Raw genomic sequence first — 19565 nt, 5'->3', positions numbered from 1 at the left:
GAGGCAGTGGAAGACAGGAGTGCCTGGCGTGCTCTGGTCCAGGGGGTCACGAAGAGTCGGACATGACTAAACAACAAGAACTGGAATGGTCAAGTCCCATTTATAGTTGCCAGCTCCTAGGGGCCGAGATACTTGCGCCCCCCCCCAATAAAATATTTGAGAGAGCTGCCCCAATAAAATATTTGAGAGTAGATACAGCTAAGGTTGCACTGCCTTGTTTATTTAAAGAGAAGGACCATGCATGCAAAATCCTTGACATCGTCATGTAGGGCTGGGGATTCCACTGCCTTAAAATCTGAAAGCCACTGTGGTGTAGTAGTTAGAGCAGTGGTTCTCAAACAAGAAGCATATTGGGAAACAAAAATTAAAAAACACCTACTGCTTGATTTATATCACAGAACACAACTACTTTATAATATGATCAAGGGACATCCAGGAGGTATAAAACCATACAGCGACATAAGAATATGAATCATCCCCCAAATATAATTATAAATGAGCCACTTGCATAATGAAGTATGTACACAAACTCAATGAGAGATGTGAGCTTTCTTTTGCAGGGTAATCTCATTTATTAGGTCTAATTTTGAGACAAACACACTCCTATCTCCTCATCAATACATAGAAACCTTTCTCTTTTCTGATCTTTCATATTTGTCAGAGTTGAAAATCCTTGTTCACAACAATATGCTGTGGAGAACTGTAGAATAGGCAATGCTACTGCTCTCATTTGAAAAGATATATATATCCATATTCTGCAAATTTATTTTTTTCTTATACTATCCTATATGACACTGAAATGTTTCTTTGGTGGTCCTTGAATCTTCCCACCACACTTGTCGTTCTCTCCTGCCACACCAATGTGGCATGCCATATTCTTTGAGAACCACTGGGTTAGTGTGTGGAACTAGGAGCTAAAGGGACCCCTGAGCATTAGGTCCAGTAGTGGCTGACTCTGGGGTTGCGGTGCTCATCTTGCTCTATTGGCCGAGGAAGCCGGCGTACAGCTTCCAGGTCACGTGGCCAGCATGACTAAGCCGCTTCTGGCGAACCAGAGCAGCACACGGAAACGCCGTTTACCTTCCTGCCAGAGCGGTACCTATTTATCTACTTGCACTTTTACGTGCTTTCGAACTGCTAGGTGACAGGAGCAGGGACCGAGCAACGGGAGCTCACCCCGTCGCAGGGATTCGAACCGCCAAATTCTCACTTTGCCTTGAAGTTTGCTGGGTGACCTTGGGCAAGCCTAAGCTACTTAACAGTGTGGTTGTGAGAATAAAGCGAGGGTAACTATGTACACCACTATGAGTTCCTTGAACGAGCAATCTAGAAATACCGTAAGAAGCCTTGGAGAGCAGGCTGTGCACAATCTGTTCACTCTGCATCCAGCACACCTCCATCACTGGTTTTGGGGTGCGGGACACATGTACGTTGGCCATACCCCATTGTTTCTTATGACCTACTGCATTTTTAAAGCGTTAACCCCCCCCAATCCTCAGCTCTGATCTGAATTACGAAAAATAATGACTTTTATTTTAAATTGAACCTGAGTCTACAGCCTCAGTATAAGGCAGCTTGCCATGAACGCATCAAGGCTTACTACTACGCACCGGATGACCGAATTTCCAGGCAATTGCTCCAGCAGCGGGACCCCAATCCGACCACACGTGCATATAGGATCTGCAAATGTATCTCGCTTGCGCCTCGACGCATTCGCGGCGTCTTTCCGCTAGGGGGCAGCAACAGCTAAGCCGGCTCTCTCTATTTAAGCACGCTCACACGCGCCAGCCAATAGGGAGGCGGGGCAGCGTCGGCGCGCGCGCGCCTTCACCGCCCACTTAATCCGCCTGTCAGTCAAATCAGAGCGCCCCGCTTAAGCCCCGCCCCTTAAGACTCTCCCGTGTTTCCCCGCCCCTTTCTCTTCCCCGTGTTTAGGTGGTCGTCTGAATAAGCGGGATGCGGGGCTGGCTTGGAAAGACATCCCCCCTTTTTGGGAAGGAGAGAATGAAACGGAGACGGAAAGCATTCGCGTTCTCTCTATCCCCCCGTGCCGCCATCCCTCCCTCCCCCCACGTTGTCACGGATGTGAAGCGCGGCGGGTTCTCCTTCACACGTGCGAGGCGATGAAAAGCCGGTCCCGCCTCCGTCACACCGATACGCGCGAAGAGGCCACTCCTTAAAATAAATAAAAAACCTATTTTTTTGTCCCCTCAGTGAGGCGGGCGGGAGCGCGCGCGCCTCATTTCCCGCCTGTCAGGCCGCCGCCGCCTCCTCCTCCCGCTTCCCTCACAGTCGGTGAGGGAACCCGTATCCCGCTCCTCGCCTCTTCTCCCCCGACAAATCTCTCTTTCTTTCTCCTCACGCCCCCCCCCAAGCCATTACTCGCTCCCCTCAGGTCCACACGGAAAGGAGGCGCGAGCGCGCGCACTCCGTTAGCTGAGCGGCGGCGGCGCCTCAGTTAGAAGACCCCGTCGCCGCCGTCGCCGCCTTTTATAACCTCGCCTTCTCGTGCGTCTCCCGCGCGCGCCCCCGACGCGAGGTCTTTCTGCCTCGCGCCAAGCTCCTCCCACCTCTCGCCTGAAAGGCGGCGGCGGCGGCGGCGCGGGAAAGGGAGGGCCGAAAGCCGCGCCCCCTTTTCTTCCTCCCGCCCCCTCCCCGGCGCCGTAGCCACGCCCACCGCTCGCCCTCCCTCTCTCTCCGCCCTGGCCACGCCCACCCGCAGCTCCCTCCCTCTCTCTCTCTCTCTCTCGCTTTCTGCCTCTGCCGCAGAGAGAGCGAGACGCGCCGGGGACCGAGCTGGGCCGGCTTCGCCTCCTCCTCCGCCTCCTCCTCCTCCGCCTCTCGCGCCGCCGCCGACCGTTGCCTGCTCCCCTCCCCCTCCAGCTCCCCTCAGCAGACCCGCCGCCGCCGCCGCCGTTTGGGGCGGGGAAGGGATTGATGTGGAGGCCGAGAGCGGCAGCGCCGCCGCCTCCGCCATGCAGCCCCCGCCGAGGAAGGTGAGGAGGAAAGGGGGGGGGAGTTGGAGGGGCAGGCCCTGCGGGGGGGGGGGGACGGGACTGAGGTAAAAATGAAAACCGGGGTGGGGGGGGAGGAGGAAGGAGGAGAGGTGCTGCCCCCTCAAAGGCGGGGGGGGGGGAAAGGCTGAATTGAGGGAGGGGGCTCTGAGTTGAGGAGGGGGGATGCAGAGAGAAAGACAGCCTTGGTTGCAAAAAGAGGGGGGGCGGGTGCGTAGTGATGTGTGGGGAGGGAAAGGGGAGCGAAGGAGGGGGGTGGTCCGTGCTTTATAGAGGTTTAGCGTGGGGGGGGGGAAGGAGAGGGTCGTTGGAGGCCCCGTGGGGGGGGGGGTGGTTAGGATTTTGGGAGGGTGTGTATATGTGTGTGTTATAAATGTGTTGCATTTGGGGGGTGGGGGGTGGCACCCACCGCAGCAGGGGCTGCAGAGGTGTCGCCTGCGGAACTGGATTTCAGGGTGCGGGGCATGGCAGGGTTGGCTGTGGGGGGTGGAGGGGGCAGCAGACAGGGACTTTTGATGGTGGAAGGGGGGGTCTATTAGCTGTCAGGCAGGCTGCAGGAGCCTCTGAATCGGGATGCAGGTGGAAGGGATGCTTGGTGTCGTCGGCTGGAGTGCAAAGCCATAGGCTTTCTATTTTGGCGGGGGGGGGGTGGCATCTTGGGGGAACAGGAAAGGAGGGTTGCAAAGGTGCTATTTGTGTGTCTGCTTGGGCTGCAGAGCTTCTTGTGGCAAAGGTAGCACAGGGCAGGGTGGTGCAGAAGACAGGCATGTGGTTGGGTCTCTTTCCATGAATTGAGGCTTTTTTTTTAAGGGGGAGGTACAGTGCAACTTGTGAATGTGAGCAAAGGTTGCTAGATATATTACTGAGGACCAAAGGGGGACTGGTGGAAGGTAGGTTGCTGTTCCACACGAAGCGTTTTGGAGGTTGGATTCAGACTGCAGTGGGTGGCGGTTGGTAGCAAGTTGCCCTGGGGCATGGAATTAGTGGGGCCCAAGGGTGCTGTTGACATGCTGAGATTTGGGGTGTGTTGAGTGTCGGATGGGATAGTGCCATGCAGGCTACCTAAAGGTAAGGGGCCGTTGGCACAGTGAAGGGGGCACGGGGCTTTGCAGCAGTGCCACATGCTTGCAGCAGAGTTGGTGGAGAGCAGTGTGTAATTGGGATGGTTATAATGGCAAGGGAACTCAGTACAGGCAACAAGCAGTTATGGGGTGCTGAAGAGGTGGAGAAAATAGTTGCAGTGAGAGCTGTAGGGATTTTGAGGGTAGGTTGCAGAGGAATGGGAATCGTGGCAGAATATGATTGTTAGGGAGGCAAGTTTGCATCAAAAGTGTCTGAAGGCTGTGGTGGTCAGCTATTTGGTCTGTTTGGTGAATGTTTGGGGGTCAGGTTGCTTGTAAGGGGGCAGGTGGCCTGCCTTGGTTAGATATGGGGCTAAGTGCAATTTCTGGTGGATGCTGGCTGTCATAGGAAGTTGGGAACAGACTGGGTTAAATAGGAATGATCTGCACTGCAGAGAGCAGGGGGAGTGGAAGGTAGGATTCTGGTATAAGAGGACTAAGATCCTGATCAAAATAGCTATATGGATGCTTGATTTGCTGTGAGTACTGTGAGATTGGAAGGCTGCTGCTGTTTTAGGATCATGTGGGATCACACAGACCGGGCCACAAAAAGCTGTGCAGTGGATGCTAGCAGGGGTTGTAGCTTCGTTGTAAAGCACCTTCATTGCATGTGCAAGGCCTCAGAAGTTTGCTTACAGGTACCGGTAATTGGCCAGGAGGCCTGCAAAAGACCTTGGACAGCTGCTGTTCATTTGAGAGCATATGTACAGTGCCAAATAGACTAGCAGGATACCGAGGCAGCTCCTTAGGGATATGGGATGCATGAGCAAAGTTTGGTGACTTTGTGGTGGCGGGGAAAAGAGGAACTGAGTGTGGATGACAGCATTAGAGAATAAAGAATCATTGTGGTGTCAGGTGTCCTAAAGTTGACTTTGACTACATTGGGATGTTAGGAGGTTGGTCAGCTGTTTGCATTGCAGTCATATGATTCAAGAGCTCTGGTAGGTCAGGACAGCACCATGCTAAAGCCTCTAAAGAAATAAGAGAGGGTTGTAGATTCCTTTCTTTTGTAGTGCTTTTGCAGCATCTCTGGTGTTGACACCCAGTGGTGGGGATAATCACTTTGAGAACCTGGGCAGTGAGTTACAGAAGGACTATTAATAGCAATTCAGTCTACAGGACACAGATGAGGGTGGGTGGAGTTAACCATTTGTGATATAAAAGGGGGAATGAGTAAGTCTCAAGAACTTAGGAGCCTGGATAGATCAGACCAAGACCCAATCTAGTCTAGCATTCTGTTTTCACAGAACTATGCACTGTGTGAAGAAGTACTTCATGTTGTATATCCTGAATCTTGATAATCAGCTTAATTGCAAAGCCCTGAGTTCTGGTATTATCAGACAGCATGTTTAATGTGATGCATGGGATTGCGGATAAAAAAAAATTCAAATATTGCTTTTGGTAGTGTTAGGAGTGGGGTATAGTGCTGTAAGAGTTGAGGACGTTACCCTTGAGATCTCGGGGCCTGTTTACTAGAACTCTGTAAAGAGCTGCATATATATGTTTGTGTGTTTAAAATGGAACTTGGATGCGACCGAATATATTGGAGAGTGTGTGTGTGTGTGTGTTTGAACTGTGTAAAACAAAAAGCCTGAACTCCTCAGTGCATCAAGATAGCATTTTACGTTTGGGGGAGGGAAGAAGGATGCTTTTCTCTGCCCCTCTCTGTTGTTTTGAGGGTGGACTTGGCCAGGAAGCAGAGTTTATGTTAAAGGCCATTCTAGTTTCCACTCTGTTTATATTGCATGCAAGTTTATGCATTGTGCACTGTGTTTCAATTTCACAAGGGGATTTTATCTCCATTCCATGGGTTAAGGCAGCTATGCTTGATGAATTTATTTTTCGTGCTGTTTGGATAAAATTCAAACATGTTCAGCTTTTTGGTTTTTTTAAAAAAGAATACTGGATTCCCCGTTTGTTTAAAAGTACTAAGTCTTGGCTAACTGGGCATAAAAGCTTGCCTCAGTTGTGTTTTTCTAGGATTGGGGCATTCTTGTTGCTGGGGGAATATTTTCAGGGTTGGGATTGCCAGAAGAGGGGGAGGTGAGATTTCTGTTGCCTAGTGGATAAGATGGGAAGATTGCTTTTGCTTGAGGGAAGGTCCGTTTCCCTGTTTTTGTTCTTTTTCTTTCTTTCAGAAGAGTTGTGTTTTTTCTCTATATAATGATCTGGCTCAACATGATGCTAAAAGCAAAAAGGGTTAAAAGGTTTGAGCCTGTGTCTTTTAAAAAATGTTTGTGAATTTCTGTGGTGATGCCTGTAACGAGTCAGTCCAACCCCTGTCATGCTGCTAAGCGGCAGCTTGAAAAACACACGATCTCAACATGATGTATTGTTACGACACAAAGGTATATTTGACTGCTATATTCAGAAAACATCATTAAGGATGTTGGACTCTCGACTGAGATAACTGCATTTAAAGGTTGATGTTACATGGAGTCAACCAATGTGAACTTTAGTTGCATCAGTTGCACTGTTCCACAAATCTAATTAATAATAGTAATAATAATATATCTCTGAATACTAGTTGCTGGGAATCACAGCTGGGAGATATGTTAAACCCACATCCAGCTTGCAGGCTTCCCAGGGGCATCTTGTCAGCTATCCTGAGAACAAGATGCTGAACTAGATGGACCATGGACCACTGGCCAAGTTCAGCAGATTCATCCTGTGTTCTGGTGTTCTCCTTAAACATCCTGAGTTTGGGAGTGCTTTGCCTCTTTCCCCTCAGTATTTGCACTCTTGCTCCAAGCACTACAGAGCTGAATCTCTTGTTGCAAGTGGGTCCGTGCTTCGATGTTTAGAGAGAAGTGAACATATTGCTTGCAGTAGCAGGAAGCAGTGAGTGGCTGTGGGTATGAAAGTTTAAATTCGATACAGTGTTTAGAAGAGAGAAAAAAAGGACTCACGTAATTCACATTATCTGCATTTTAAGAATAATTTTGAGAAATGTTTCAGTAAGTTTTTTTGCACCTTGGAATTCTGAGCACCCTCTCCCTCCTTTTTTGTTTTTTTGCCAACTTCATGTGTGACCTGACTGCAAGGTGACATCTCAGTAGCTCAAGAGACTGAGTTCTCTTGATTGTTTGACTGTTTAGCAATCTGAAAACTTTGCTTGCGATACCATCCAAAGGCAAAGTTTTTTGCATTGTGCCAGCTTGAGATATTCAAAATAGGATATGCAAATGACTTTACTTTGGCAAATGGTATGAATTTAAAAACTCGCCGATGTTAGTTTGCTACAGTTGTCAAATTACAAAATGAGAATATTGTGGATTAGGGATCCATAAATTTTAGGTTGGCTCACTAGTTGGCCATTATTTGCCTTTACTTCTAACTTGTTCTCAAGCTCCATAGTACATCCTGGGGTAGCTTGGCTGAGTGGGAGAAAAGATTCGGAAAAAGAAAGAGGGGAGTTTTCTGTAATACCAGATTTGGGTAAAATTGTGAGAAACATGTGCCTTTCTGCCTTCTTCAGAGCTCACTGCAATAGAGAAGTGGCTCCTACTCTTCCTTAGTGGTGGTGAGGTGCTTTCCATGCTAACATTTGGTCTGCTTGCTTCAAATCTCAGCATGACATGAGACCTCCTCAGAGAAAATTCAGAGGGAGGGGTATGTTTGCTACATGGTGCCTTCCAGGAGTGTAGACCATATAAACAGATTGGTGGAGGGCATGCTGCCTATTCTACAGAGTTTGGAACTGCAGTGTTTAGAAGTAAGCAAAAACATGTCGCTGTTCTTGGAGCTTGTAATATGAAATAACATGTTCCAGAATTTAGCATCTTGAGAACCAACTTTACAAGAAGAAAACAGATTTTAAATTACACCTTTCGCTATATGTCTTTTTTATTTTTTAAGGTGAAAATCACTCAAGAGCTCAAACTTATCCAGGCTGAACAGATGACAAAAATTCAAGCCAAACATCAGGCAGAATGTGACTTACTTGAAGATATGAGGTAAGGCTACAACAAACACTCCCAGATTCCTTTCAGAGCTCCTTTTTGGAAGAACATTTGGGTTACAAAACTCCGGGAACTGACGATGGAATTTCCTCTTGGATTTCCTGCTTTTAGACTCTTAAAGCATTGACACAGCTGGAAATTATAACTGGAACTAACACAATGCATACTTGCTCAGTTTGAAAGAGGGGTGGTTATAAATATGTGTCATGAACAATCCAGGTCCTTTTGGCAATCTTCTTCTTATAGAAAGCTCTCCGATGCTTCCTAGATTTACCTTACAAATGTTTGGGTGTGGTAATTCACCTAAATTGCATTTAACTAACTTTTCTGAATTCAGCCTTTATGCAACTGTCCTTTATGTTGATCATTACAAAATTCGTTTATAACCTGATCTTAAAGAGGAATTTCTTGTTCTTAGTGTTTATGCATTTTATTGTCAAAGCAACTATGGGGAGTAATGTGTATCTGAGAAGCATCTGGAGAAAGAATCAATGGCTCCATTTAGAGACCATTGATTTCTAGGATGGACATGTTGAGGAATATTTAAATGTCAATAAACCTGTAGCTGCCCTTTCCCTCTCAGTACTGTGTTTCACTAACTGCAAATTCAAAAAGATTACCTAGGCTTACATATCAGCACATAGAAAAGGTGGAAGAGACAGATTAGAAAGTGTCGGCTTGATAAAGTCCTATAATCTGACAGTACTTCTGTATCACTGAAATTCTTCTAAAAAGCTCCATAGTCTATGAAGATCATTATCTTAACTAGTTAAACTTGCTTTTTATGGGAAAGATTGCAGCATATGGTATGTAAAAATAGCGAGTATGCATTCTTGGTGAAATAAAACTTTAGTTAACCACGGTCAGGTTGATTTGAGTAGGTTGTTTATAGGCATTACACTTTATGACTGTGGCACTTGGTTGCAAGTCCAGGAACTCTTCTCTCAATACTTTCTATAACATGACACTGTAAAGTTGTGATATCTAGAATATGTAATCATAGGGTCATCTAGTCCAGCCCTTGCAGTGCCGGAATCTTTTGTCCAAGGTGGGGCTTGAACCCACAACCTGGGAGTCTCTGACTGAGCCATCCCAAGCAAATATGTCTATTGTAATATAATATATAGTAAGTAATTGTTAAGACCTGAGCAGGGCAGTCTATAGTTTCATGAGGGATGTAGCTGCAACTACACTACCACCTGCAAACAAATTCTCTCCTTGGGGGGGGGGGGTCCTCCACGTTTTACATGGAATGGCTGTGTAGAATTTCTAATATGATAAATTGGGGTAACTTGCATTCAAAATTTCAGATATGCCCCTAAAACCTGGGTATTTGTAAACTCAGGCTTACATTCTGAATAGTTCTTTTCTATGTTAGTTTCTGAAGCATTGCAGTGCAAGATAAGGAGGAAGATAACAGGTGCAACTACATAGAGAACATCTGTAATAGAGAATTCTTTACCAGTGCTGATCTGCAAAGTTTTTCAGTTTTAGTTTATGAAAAGGATGTGCAGCTGGCCTGCCGTTGTGGTGGTTGGAGTTTGATCTCTTCACTATAGCAATCAAAGGTTCAAGGTTCTTCGGAAATAACAAGACCGTACAGCATAGGATCTGGCCCCTTTCCAGTTTTGCTCGCTTCAAAAGCCTTCGGCAGGTTGAAGAAATCCATCCAGCATATGAGTGTTGGGGAACCTCTGACCTGCTGGGTGCAGCAGCAGCTAATATTCTTCCAATATTTGTCAACCATCCTTGCCCTCTTCATGTGTTATAACTAGTACGCATCTCTTCCCCAAGACTGAGGGACAATCACAGTCAGTCAAACTTGCACAATCTCATACAAATCCAGTTGTGAAACTTCTGTAGGGAAACAAGTATCCTGCCTAATAACTGCTAGATCTTACAACAATTCATGCATTAAAGTGAAACAGGCAGACACTAACCAAATGGTTCATCTGCTTTAGACTGTAGCTACCTCTTTAAAAACAACAGCAGCAACAACAACAGAGACCTGGGCAACAGCAAACCTTGTCTTTCTGGTGGGTAGAATCAGATGCCCACTGGAATCCAGATGGGGTGATTTAGTTATATTTTGAAGTTCTCTTAAGATTCACTAAACTTTAGAGTGTACTGTTAATTAAGTGCCAGCACACTCTCCTCTTTTTTTCTCATCTAACTTGTTAAATATGAGCTGAAAAATCTGTTGTCTGCCGACAGCCAATTTTAAGATTCTGTTCTGTTACTGTTGAAAGATATTTGTAAATGCCTGAAACATAAGTGATCTGATTTTTCCAACTGTGCTTCAGTTGTTGTGTGTTCCCATTCTGGCTGTGATAATGTCCATTCCTGATCATAAAGTTTTTGGACTGCTTAAAAAAATTATTTTGTAATTTTGGTGTCAAATATGCACTGCAAATTATTGCAGAATAATTGGCACTTCTACACTTAAATGTAACTAGCAATTCAGAGTCAGCACTGATTATTCAAAGCAAGTAGAATTAAGGGGTTCTCTTAGCAGAACAGAGGTACATGGATGGACAAAAGCACATATCTGATTTAACATACAAAGGACTGTTCCCTTCTGCATGTGGTAGTTTTGTTTCTACAGTAAGTCTATTGCTCTTGTTATTATTGGGTTAATAATTAGGGGTCATATTATACACAGATGGTGAATGCACAAGGGTTCAGGTTCATTCTTGGGCTCTGGTCATTGCGGCCTGGGTTCGTGTTTGGGCTCTGGCGTGGGCAGTCTGGGGTCCGTTTCAGGCTCTGGCATGGGCGGCCTGGGTTCAGGATCTGGCTCTGCCCTAATTTCTTAATTTGGGGTTCAAGAAAATAGGGATTGTTGGTATTATTCATGGGGGCATCTTATACATGGAAAAATACGGTACCTAAAAATTAAAATTCAAATAGCTCCTAATGAATGGATTTCTGCACCTATTGAGCAATGGAGGGTGATAATTTATGTTCTTCAGCAACTGAGATAGCAATAGAGGTGACAGAATGTTGCAGCGTGGATAGTATCTTTTCTGGGTTCCTGCCATTCCGTCCCCCCTCCACCCAGTTTTATGGCAAACACTCTCCCCCCCCCCTGATTATTCAACAGGCTTTGGCTGTTGAGCTGGAGTGGGGGCTTTTGCAAATTTTGAAGTTCCATTTGTGTGTGTGTGTGTGTGTGTGGTGCCATTTTTGACTACATAAGAAGTGGCACTTGGGAGAATTGGGAGCTCTGTTATCATAGATGATGTGCAACTGAACTTGATAAATGAGCTGTGTTCTTAAAACTGCTATACAAGTTACTAATTCGTGCTTTAGCAAATGTGATTAGTAAGACAGAACATTCTACAAATGTGCACACTTTTTTTCTTAACTCCTGCAATTTGTTTGGGGAAATGGAGGTCCCTTCAGAGGTTACAGATCTTTTTCTGAACTAGCTTCTTTTGCAGTTGCCTTCTATAATGTAAATACACAAGGAAAATGTTTTGTTTTAAACATGAATCTTAATTTACTGTGCACTGTAGTTTGCAGGATTTTTTAGTAACTAGCCACATGGCATATTGTTGTGGAATAGATGACTTCTTTTGACTCTTACTGTGCTGTCCCAGATTTGACTTGGTGTTCAGAACTGTGTTTGTAAAAGAGTGATGTTTATTTTTAACCACCTTGCTTGTACAAAAAGTGAAAGTAATCTGATGCTGGAACTTGAAGTGATACAAGCATGGAGGTGTGGATTTGGCAGGGTGGCTCATCTTCACAGAGGGACAGAAGGTTGCTTGTCTCAGGAGTATGTGTCATGGCTTGTTTATAGATGAGCCAACACTCTCTATTATGCACTAAAGCTCGCATTTAATAATGTGCTCCAAGATGAATTCAGTTCCTTCTAGCATTTCTCAGCGGCCACTTTGCTGTAAACCACACCCAAATTAAAAACACAAAAAGCCCACAGATTAATATATTAAGTCCCCAGCAGCTTCAGATCACAGTTAAAATGTATAAATTAGAATGGGTTACCCATGCCATCCGCCGGAAGAAAACGTCTACTAAAACTGCCATGTCTTCAACAGCCGGTGAAAGAGCCAGGCAGACCTTTCTCCAAATGCATCCTAAAAAGTGGGGGCTTTTTGGGAGAAGACCTGGCCTGAGCGTAACTGCTTGAAAGAAAGGCTGGAAAATGAGGCCTTCCAGCTTTAAATAAGGAGGTGCCTTCAACAGGTGGTATTCCTTTAGGATACGCAGGCCCCGCAGCTTAGTCCTAGCATTTGCTCTCTCTGCAAGGCTTGGACCTTTAATAATTCACTATAGTACAGTTGCATCTTAAGTACTTTTAACTTGGGTGATTTCAACCATATGTGGTTGAAGGCTGGTGACTGAAAATCCCACAAGTTAAACGCAATCAAGGCAGAGAGCTTAAAAGCTTTTTTGTGCTGGTAAAACCTGATGCAGAAAGAGCTTTTTAGCTCTCTGCCTTGCTTTGAAGGACAGGGAGGGAGGGCAAGGCCTTCTCGGCGCGCTGCCTGCAGCTGCCCCAGGATGCTCACTGGGGAGTCCCCCCCCCAAGGGTTTAGATATACATTATATAATTTTATTTGTATGCTGCTTTTCCATGGTTCAAGCCATGCTCAAGGCGGCTTACAACATGAAGAAGCACATAATTACAACATAAACTATCCAAAAACACACAACCAAATTGAACAATTTCCACATAAATCATAATATCTAAAAAAACAAACAAACATCAGTAACAGCAACAAACTTCCCTAAGCAATACCTGAGTCCAAGAGTCTGTTTATCGGCCTGTGTTTTGTCACTGGAGTCAGTCTGGGTCCTGCCATATGCATACTCATAGCCATATGCATTTTTGCATATAAGTGCAACCCTTGGAACCAAACACCTGCATAAGATACTGCACAGTATTCTGTCCTTGAACACTGAGATAAAACTAGTGGTGTTGGCTACAGCCACACAATTAAGAACTTGCCCAGCATTCTGTTTCCAGCAGAGGCAAGCCAGAGGCTTCTGTAAGTTCATCAGATTGTATGAAACTGATAACTGTCTCCAGCATCTGGCAATCATAAATTAAGCATGTTACCTTCAGAACATTAGGGTTCTTTTCAGCTATCCTGGCCAGAGCTATTGATAAAAAGACACATCTTCCATTGATTTCTCTATTTCTTTTCAAAACAAACTGGCTGACTTAATGCCAACCACTGAAATCCACCCACCACTTCCTGAAGCTCTCCTGGCTTTACCATGTCTTCAGAGGAAGGGAGTTGGTAAGCACGAAATAGCCACATGAAAGACAGAACACACCCACTGCAAATAAGATTCACTTCTGTACTGATTCTTCATGAGGCATTGCCTGAACAGAGGTGTTATTATTGAAGCTTTCTTACTGATAATGTGTTGTTTTTTTTACCACTGACTTACTGCCTATCTTTTTCACTCTATGAATTGAGCTAATGGGGGGGGGGGTTTGGGTTGCATGTATGTGTTTTGCCAGTACTGGAATTGAATAATAGTAAAATTGAAAGGAACCAAGGCACAATTTGGCCATCCAGTTATGTAACTTGTGACCCATCACACCAAATGGAAGGTAGGGCACACGGTGGGTCAGTAAACATTTTGTTCTTGCTGCCCATCTGGAACTAAAATGCCAGGGGGATTGCCAGGCATCTGACACATAGCCCAATATACGGCTGGCTTGCAGCTTGGTAGGTGACAAATTGTGTAAGACCCACCTACCGTACCCTCTGCCCAAATGCAGGGCCATCCACCCACCAGCCTAATAAAGCTCAGCTCCCTTACCATCTTTCCACTAATTTTGTTGGCATCCATCTGTCTCCAGAGAGAATGGAGTGTACTTTGGGGGGTGAAGTCAAACCACTGCATTAGTAGTACTGAAGTGACCTCCCCGAGGCACAAGCTTGGGCATTGTGTCTGGAGGTCCTGCGAGGCCCAGACAACAAAATCTCCCTCCCAGCCTCGCTGTGTGGTCCAAAGCAGAACAATACATTTGGTACCAGCTTAGCTGCAGGAGTTGCTGGAATGAGGGGTGCAGAAACCACCTTCTTGACCATTGGACCCACTATCGGTCTTGTCTACGCAATCCACCAGAGCCTGTCTTTGAATGCAGGGATATTCCTTAACTCACTGAGGGTTTAAGATTCATTGGCTACACTCACCTGGTTTAGCCCGCCAGTCAAAGCTATAATTTACTATGTACTAAGGTAAAAGGTAATGGACCCCTGGACAGTTAAGTCCAGTCAAAGGCGACTATGGGGTGCAGCGCTCATCTTGCTTCAAGTCGAGGGAGCCAGCGTTTGTCTGCAGATAGCTTTCTGGCTCATGTGGCCAGCATGACTAAACCACTGCCAATCATTCTCAAAAGACATAAAAGCTTGGTGAGTTATCCTTCCATCTTTTATGTCACTGCAAAAAAAAAGTGTAGATAAAGAATACTTGGTTATGTGGTTTCTATCCAACAAATATCTCAGTAGGAGGGAGGAATAGGTTAAAGTAGCGTATCTAAATTTGGGAAGAGGGAAGAGCTTAGTCCTACAGAAGTCTGAAATTATGGGGTGAAATCAGAAGATGCTACATACTGTTAACTCAGGTATTGTAAGATAGTTATTCTAGGGCAGCAAATCATGTTTTGATTATTGGGTATATGTCTTAAATTGAATAACTGAGTATAGCCTGTCATTGATGATGTACCTACCAAAACATAAAAGCATCAAAGCAGAAACATTATTTCATTACATTGTTGTAACAATGTGTTAGTTAACAAGTGACACAGATTCCAAGCACTAATTAGAGAAATATGTTCAAGAAATAGACTTCAAAATCAAGATGCCTATTTGACATAGACTGTGGCATTGTAGAGACTCAGCATGGGAATAAAAAGTTATTGAATTCAATTTTCTCTTAATGTATAGAAATTGAAGAACAGGGCGAGAAAGGGGTACTTGGAGAAAAACTCCGACAAATAAAATGTGCTTTGAATAACTGTAATTCACATCTTCTTTAACACATATCCTAGCAGCTACAACTTGGTTTACCATGTGAAAAGGATCAGAGGTGAACATATAAGGTCTTCTGCTCTTTGAGTAAGGTAAAGGGACCCCTGACCATTAGGTCCAGTCATGGCCAACTCTGGGGTTGTGGCGCTCATCTTGCTTTATTGGCCGAGGGAGTCGGCGTACAGCTTCTGGGTCATGTGGCCAGCATGACTAAGCTGCTTCTGGCAAACCAGAGCAGCGCACAGAAATGCCGTTTACCTTCCCGCCGAAGCGGTACCTATTTATCTACTTGTTTTTTTGAACTGCTAGGTTGGCAGGAGCTCTTTGAGTAGATGTTAGTAAAAAAGCAACTCTTTCCACTAATCAAAGTCATGGCTCTAGAAAGAATTATTAAGACTGATCAGATTTCTAGGCTCTCTTTGCACTGAAGGTTTTTCAAATACTATTGATGTTTACCTTGTCCTGTTTCCAGACACCAGCAATCTAAATTTCCTTTCCTTTTAAACTTTCCAGTTACAAGAAAAGCTTCTGAGTCTGCCTTCCAGCTTTAGCATTTTTTGTTTACTGTAGAAGAGACTGCCTTGTGTTCGGAATGCACCTGAGCATATAGTGGAAATCTTAAAAGCAAATACGTTCAGCTAGCAGGCACAACTTAATGTCTTGCGTGAGCCATAGAATACAGCATGTACAGCAAATATGATAAACCGGGATCTGTGATCAGGAATCTGGTTAGAGGAAAGAGGGAGGAAATTGAGAAATGCAATACTTAGTGGCTGAGTTGTGAGACTATAGCTTGCTGTTTGATTTGCATCTCTTTCAAAGCAAATGCTTTAACAATATTGAGCAGGGGAAATGTTATATAGAAAGGACATGAATGCATAGTATGGACAAAGCTCTGGATTTTGCTTCTTTTTGAAGGAATTAAATTCAAAGTGTTGGTGCCTTTCAGTCGTACTCTTATTACAACAGACAGGTAATTTTTGAAAAACAGATAATATTTCCTAGGTTTCTTTCCTTGGGGGCACCTAATACAGTTTCTGCCACTCCTTCATTCTCCACCATAATTATTTTCTTACTAATGCCAGGTCTTTTTTTAAAAAAAAAAAAATCCCAAAACACTCTTGAAAGAAAATCCAGCTACATCTAGCAATTAATCTTCATTAGAGTTACCAGGCTATTTTATATTGTAAACCACTTTGTGATCTTGGGATGAAGAGCAGTATAGACATGTAATAAACAAGCAAAGAAACAAACATTTTACTTATTTGCTGGTAGCCTCTAGACTGTTCTTTGTGCCAGAGTTTGTGAGTCCAACCGCTTTCCCTACTAGCCGTAGGATATTTGGAACAGTAGTAGTTTCAGGGGTGAGATCATCCAGCATTTCTTTCTATTATTACTAGAACTTTCTAGCTAAGGTCTTATAGACACATGCTAGTCACAACCCTCCGTGTAACTTCAACACCATTGGCATCTCAAGTTCTCTGAAAGACATGTTGCTAGTTTGCTTTTCATGAAGCTGTTTAGTTTTGAAATGGAGCAATATTTAGATCACACATGTTGCCATTTGTTTGTTTTATTTATTGATTAAATTAGTATATCACCCTTCATCGGCAGATTCTCAGGGCTGTTCACAGCGTAATGCAATATAAAAGCACAAAATACACAATAAAAACAGGGACAGAAAAGCACAAACCAATAACCCCTCTCCCCTCCACCCATACAGTATGCATACTGGATCCGTTTCAGTCGGGACTTAGGCCTGGGTTTGGCACAGAAACTGCTTTGGTCATCCTGTATGATGACTTCTGTTGGGGGGAGACAAAGGAAATGTATCCCTGTTACCGGTAATTCTCCTCAACATCTCAGTGGCTTTTCATACCATCAACCATGCTATCCTTCTGGAGCAGCTGTCCTACTTTGCAGGGTTGTGGGATGGCACTGTGTTGTGGTGGTTCCAGTCCTACTTGGATGCCCATTTCCACAGGGCGACGCTTGCCGAGTGCTACGTGGCCCCATGGAGCCTTCAATGTGAGGTTGCTCAGGGTTCAGTTTTATCCCCCATATTGTTTAACATCGACAAGAAACCGCTAAGTGGGGTCATCCAGAGTTTTCGAGCCTGTTGTCAGCAATATGCTGATGACACACAGCTCTGCTTCTCATCTACATCTGAAGGGGGGCAGTGGAAGTGCTGGACCATTGTCTTGTCTCAGTAATGGCCTGGATGAGAGCCAACAAACTGAAGCTCAATCCAGAAAAGACTGAGGTACTGTTAGTGGGTAGTTCCCTAGACCGGATGGATGGGAGGTTGCCTGCTCTTGATGGGGAGCAGATACGTAGTTTAGGGTACTTTGGGATCCATTACTGTTGTTTGAGGCACAGGTGGCCTTGGTGACATGAAGAGCCTTCCATCAGCTTTGGCTGGTGGCCCAGCTACGCCCCTATCTGGGCAGGGATAGCCTAGCCTCTGTCATCCATGTTGACTTCTAGGTTAGATTACTACAATATGTAATATGTGGGGCTGTCTCTAAATACAGTCCAGAAACTTAGGTTGGTGAAGATTTACATTAATCTTGTCTCTGGAAAATTCTGTATCCCCTAATACAGTGGTACCTTGCAAGACGAATGCCTCGTAAGACGAAAAACTCGCAAGACGAAAGAGTTTTTCGTTTTTTGAGTTGCTTCGCAAGACGAATTTTCCTATGGGCTTGCTTCGCAAGACAAAAACGTCTTGCAAGTTTGTTTCCTTTTTCTTAAAACCGTTAATACCCAGGGTGCATTGCTTGAAGAGGTGCAGTTCCGTGCTTCGCAAGACAAAAAATTCACAAGACGAAAAAACTCGCAGAACGAATTGATTTCGTCTTGCGAGGTACCACTGTATAGTCTTGGGAGATTTAGTAGATTAACTTTGAATGCAGTGACATTTTAGCCAATATTTCGAACTATCGGTTGGATCCCAAGAACCATGAGTGGCATTCCATTTGTGAATGAGGCATCCCTGCCCCTTCCCTCCTGGCTGTACAAATATGGGGCAGCATTTTTGCTAGTATGTACAAGGGTTAATGCTCAGGTAAGAGGATTTCCTGTTCCCCCATTAATTTCTCTGGAGGGTTTTGGGGGAACCACAGAATTATTTTAAAGGGGTATCGGGGGATGAAAGGGGGAGATAATTCCATTGTCGCACCAGCACAAGATTTTTCCTTCACAATCTGCTGAGCGCTATATTGAATACAACCCATGGTTTCAACTAGCATGTTAGATTTTCTGAGTTGAGTCCAAACCGTTGCCCTGGGGATCAGTGAATAAAATAGATGGCCTTGGCAACCTGGCACACAACACCCTCCAACCTGGCACACAACACCCTTTTTAAGAAAAGATATACATTTACTTTGACGTGTATAACTAATATGTCATACGCATCGTTAACAATGATGGGGTCCAACCCTTCTTACTGGCAAGTTTAAATGTTGGTTGCAAATTTCCATAGTGGATATTACAGTGTTTCTTGCTATAATTCCTATAGATTTTTATCTTGCTTTGACTACAGAATACCAAAGAGCCAGCCTTTTGTTTATCTGTGACATAAATTGGCACCATGTGGTGTAGTATATCCATAAAATGGGTGATGTATAGGTGACATGTTCAAAGATTATGATAACACGAGGGGACAGATATCACGAGGTTCTGCTTTTTCATTGATGTGTTTGTGAAGCTTGCAGCTGCTTCAGATAGAATTGTGTGTCAGGCTAAAACTGCACCATACCGGTATGCTTTTGGTATGTGCCATGGAATGCTTTGACTTCATGAAACAGTACCTTCTTTTATCATCTGCAAATCCAAACATCAGTGAGCACTGTGACCTTGACTGCGTGTCTTAGCTGTAACACCTTTGCAAATATCAAAATTCAGTTCTATGTCCATACAACTGTTCTTTCTTTTCTAAAGTCATGTGACTCCACCAGAGTACACAAACATTGGATCACGAGTGTAAGCTACTGCAGCTTAAAATTTCCATTCCTCCCAAGACCTGAACAGATATTGCTTGGTTATCACTTTGCAAGCTCATACTTCTGCTGTATTGTAGATCTGTGAGATATAATGTCCAGAAGGGGTGAGCAATGAGGTGGTCAAGTTGTGGAAGACTCCAGATTGTTTGTGTGGGCAATGAACACAAAGGGATTTCATAGAGCTCCAAAATGATCTCTTGAAACGCTGTGAGCAGGCAGGACAATGGCAAATGTCATTCAGTGAAAGCTTAATGCGATGCACACTGGGACAAAAATTCTTCTTGCAACTATACACAGATATAGACTGAGTTGATGGTGGCTAAGCAGGAAAAGAGGTCTTGGGGTAATGGGAACAGCAGCTGTGAAAGGCAGATTCCACACTGAGCATCATTAGCAAGATCAAAAATAAACCCACATTGCAATGCCTTTATATAAAGGTATATCATGT

The 19565-nt window shown here is 44.5% G+C and overlaps 1 protein-coding gene across 5 annotated transcripts in view; it reads left to right on the top strand.

Annotated features, from left to right (window-relative positions):
* Nucleotides 1-2679: 2679 nt before the first annotated feature.
* The window catches only part of FCHSD2 (FCH and double SH3 domains 2), a 140529-nt gene continuing 123643 nt past the window's right edge, over nt 2680-19565 (top strand). For 3 of the 5 annotated variants that reach the window (XM_081909752.1, XM_081909751.1, XM_081909750.1), the window contains exons 1-2: nt 7748-7850; nt 7994-8091. In XM_081909752.1, the coding sequence (XP_081765878.1) occupies nt 7761-7850; nt 7994-8091 (188 nt within the window). In that variant the 5' untranslated portion in view covers nt 7748-7760. Of the gene's footprint in view, nt 2997-7747; nt 7851-7993; nt 8092-19565 lie in introns of those variants that run through there. The other 2 variants (XM_081909754.1, XM_081909753.1) reach the window with 1 other exon arrangement.

Source organism: Podarcis melisellensis, assembly GCF_964234715.1.
Source record: "Podarcis melisellensis genome assembly, chromosome: 4".
Lineage (NCBI taxonomy): Eukaryota > Metazoa > Chordata > Lepidosauria > Squamata > Lacertidae > Podarcis > Podarcis melisellensis.
The sequence above is the reverse complement of the archived record's forward strand: the minus strand, read 5'-3'. Positions and strand labels throughout refer to the sequence as shown.